The following is a 1656-nucleotide window of genomic DNA, read 5'->3' on the forward strand; positions in this document are numbered from 1 at the left end:
CCATCCAGCCGCTGTGTTGCTGCACGCCACTCTTAAGAAATACCCCGTTAATATTCCTGGTAGGCTTCACTGGGGGATTATAGCGAGAATATGGTAGGAACACACAACAGAACCTTATGATTTCAAAAGCCCATGCTATTTTTGGAGCTCTCTTTATAAGATAGCCTAATGACGGCGATCTGATGATATTGTGGTATTTTACCTTCAACTGCAACCATGATGTTTGCAGCACATTTCTTCTGAGGACTCCTATTTTTTGTTGTGAGATTTGTATAGTTGCCTCTACGCTTCTGGCAGGCTGTGAGTGTTTGTGACTTCTGATCAATTTTCCAATCGGAGCAGTGAAGCGTCGCCTCTACAGTGCGAAGTGCTCTGCAATGAGACGGCTAATCGTCGAGTCCAAGTCCTGTCCTTCACTGTTTCATCCTAATATAACTGCAATTAAATTAAAATGAAGTTAATTAAATTCGGAGTTGATTTTCCCATTTATATTCCAGACGAAAAACTACTGCGATATTCAATTCAGACAGGGACTTGGGAGTTTTTGCACTCACGTTCGTAAGCTATTTATCTGATTCACAATAGCGAGTCAAGACTACATTTTCTCACATACGGTATTACTCTTTTTGAATGAACCGTATATTTTTCAATATTCCTAAATGAATTAGCGGAAACGCGGGCTGCGAGTTTTACCTTTCAGTTGGCACCGCGCACTTCAAGCAAGCAGGGAAATGCGCAGCTTTAACCTACATGGTTTACACCTTGAGAAGCTGACCGTAAAGCATCCACTCATCAGCATCAGCTCAATTTAAATGGAAATAGGCACACAACAAGTAAACCTCCTAGGCAAGAGCGACTTCTGCCTCCCCGCCTACTAACACAGACATGCCGCCACTCAGCCGCATCTCGGCAATGAAGGAAAGCTTCCGTCGCTCTAAAACAATTAAAGTGTATTCAAAAAGATGTGAAAGAAGACGCGCTTTCCAGTCTTACCTTGAGCGAATCCTTGGTGTACGAGCACTAGGAGAAGCAGGATCCCCGGCATGGCGCACATCATCACCAAGCTGCAACCCCCGTGTCCTATTCCACTTCTCTGTCCACTTTTCCCCATTACAAGCAACGCGTAAAACACATAAACACACACAACTCCTCGGTCCACGGTGGGGGAAATAAGAACCCCGTCCACCTCAGGGTCTGCTGATGAATCAAACGAGTCCAAAACCAAAAGGTCTAGCCTATAGTCCCGATGTCGAAGTCCGTCTCAAAAGGCGCAGGTTAAGCTGTGAGAAGAGAGAGGTGGTTGAAATAGCCACGGGGTCCCTCACTCGTGTCAGCGGCACTGCTGCCTTGCCACTAAAGCTCTGCTTTTCTCTCCGTGCGCTCTCTCCTTCTCCACTCTCTCCGTTTACGCAGAGACAGAAATGCCACCGCCCTCTGGCTACCATACGAGACTGTCTCCCTCTCTCCTTCACTCTGCTTTCCTCTTCCCCCTCTTTTCAATAACACAAAAAACAGAATACAAATGAATCTAACTCTTAATAACATGTTTATATTTTTGTCGTAAGATACATTAAGGAAGTAGATTCTCTCTCACTGCTTACACTATAATAACCTCATTACATTTTCTTTTAGAGACTTTTCCAGATATTTTATTGT

At 44.4% G+C, this 1656-nt stretch overlaps 1 protein-coding gene across 2 annotated transcripts in view; it reads right to left on the reverse strand.

The window, feature by feature from the left end:
• Positions 1 to 1420, reverse strand: part of si:ch73-72b7.1 (netrin receptor UNC5C) — a 193607-nt gene extending 192187 nt beyond the window's left edge. For both annotated transcript variants that reach the window (XM_035992509.1, XM_035992507.1), the window contains exon 1: positions 994 to 1420. In XM_035992509.1, the coding sequence (XP_035848402.1) occupies positions 994 to 1111 (118 nt within the window). In that variant the 5' untranslated portion in view covers positions 1112 to 1420. The remainder of the gene's footprint in view (positions 1 to 993) is intronic.
• Between the last annotated feature and the right edge of the window lie 236 nt (positions 1421 to 1656).

This window comes from Sander lucioperca, chromosome 2 (assembly GCF_008315115.2).
Source record: "Sander lucioperca isolate FBNREF2018 chromosome 2, SLUC_FBN_1.2, whole genome shotgun sequence".
In the NCBI taxonomy this organism is placed as follows: Eukaryota; Metazoa; Chordata; class Actinopteri; order Perciformes; family Percidae; genus Sander; species Sander lucioperca.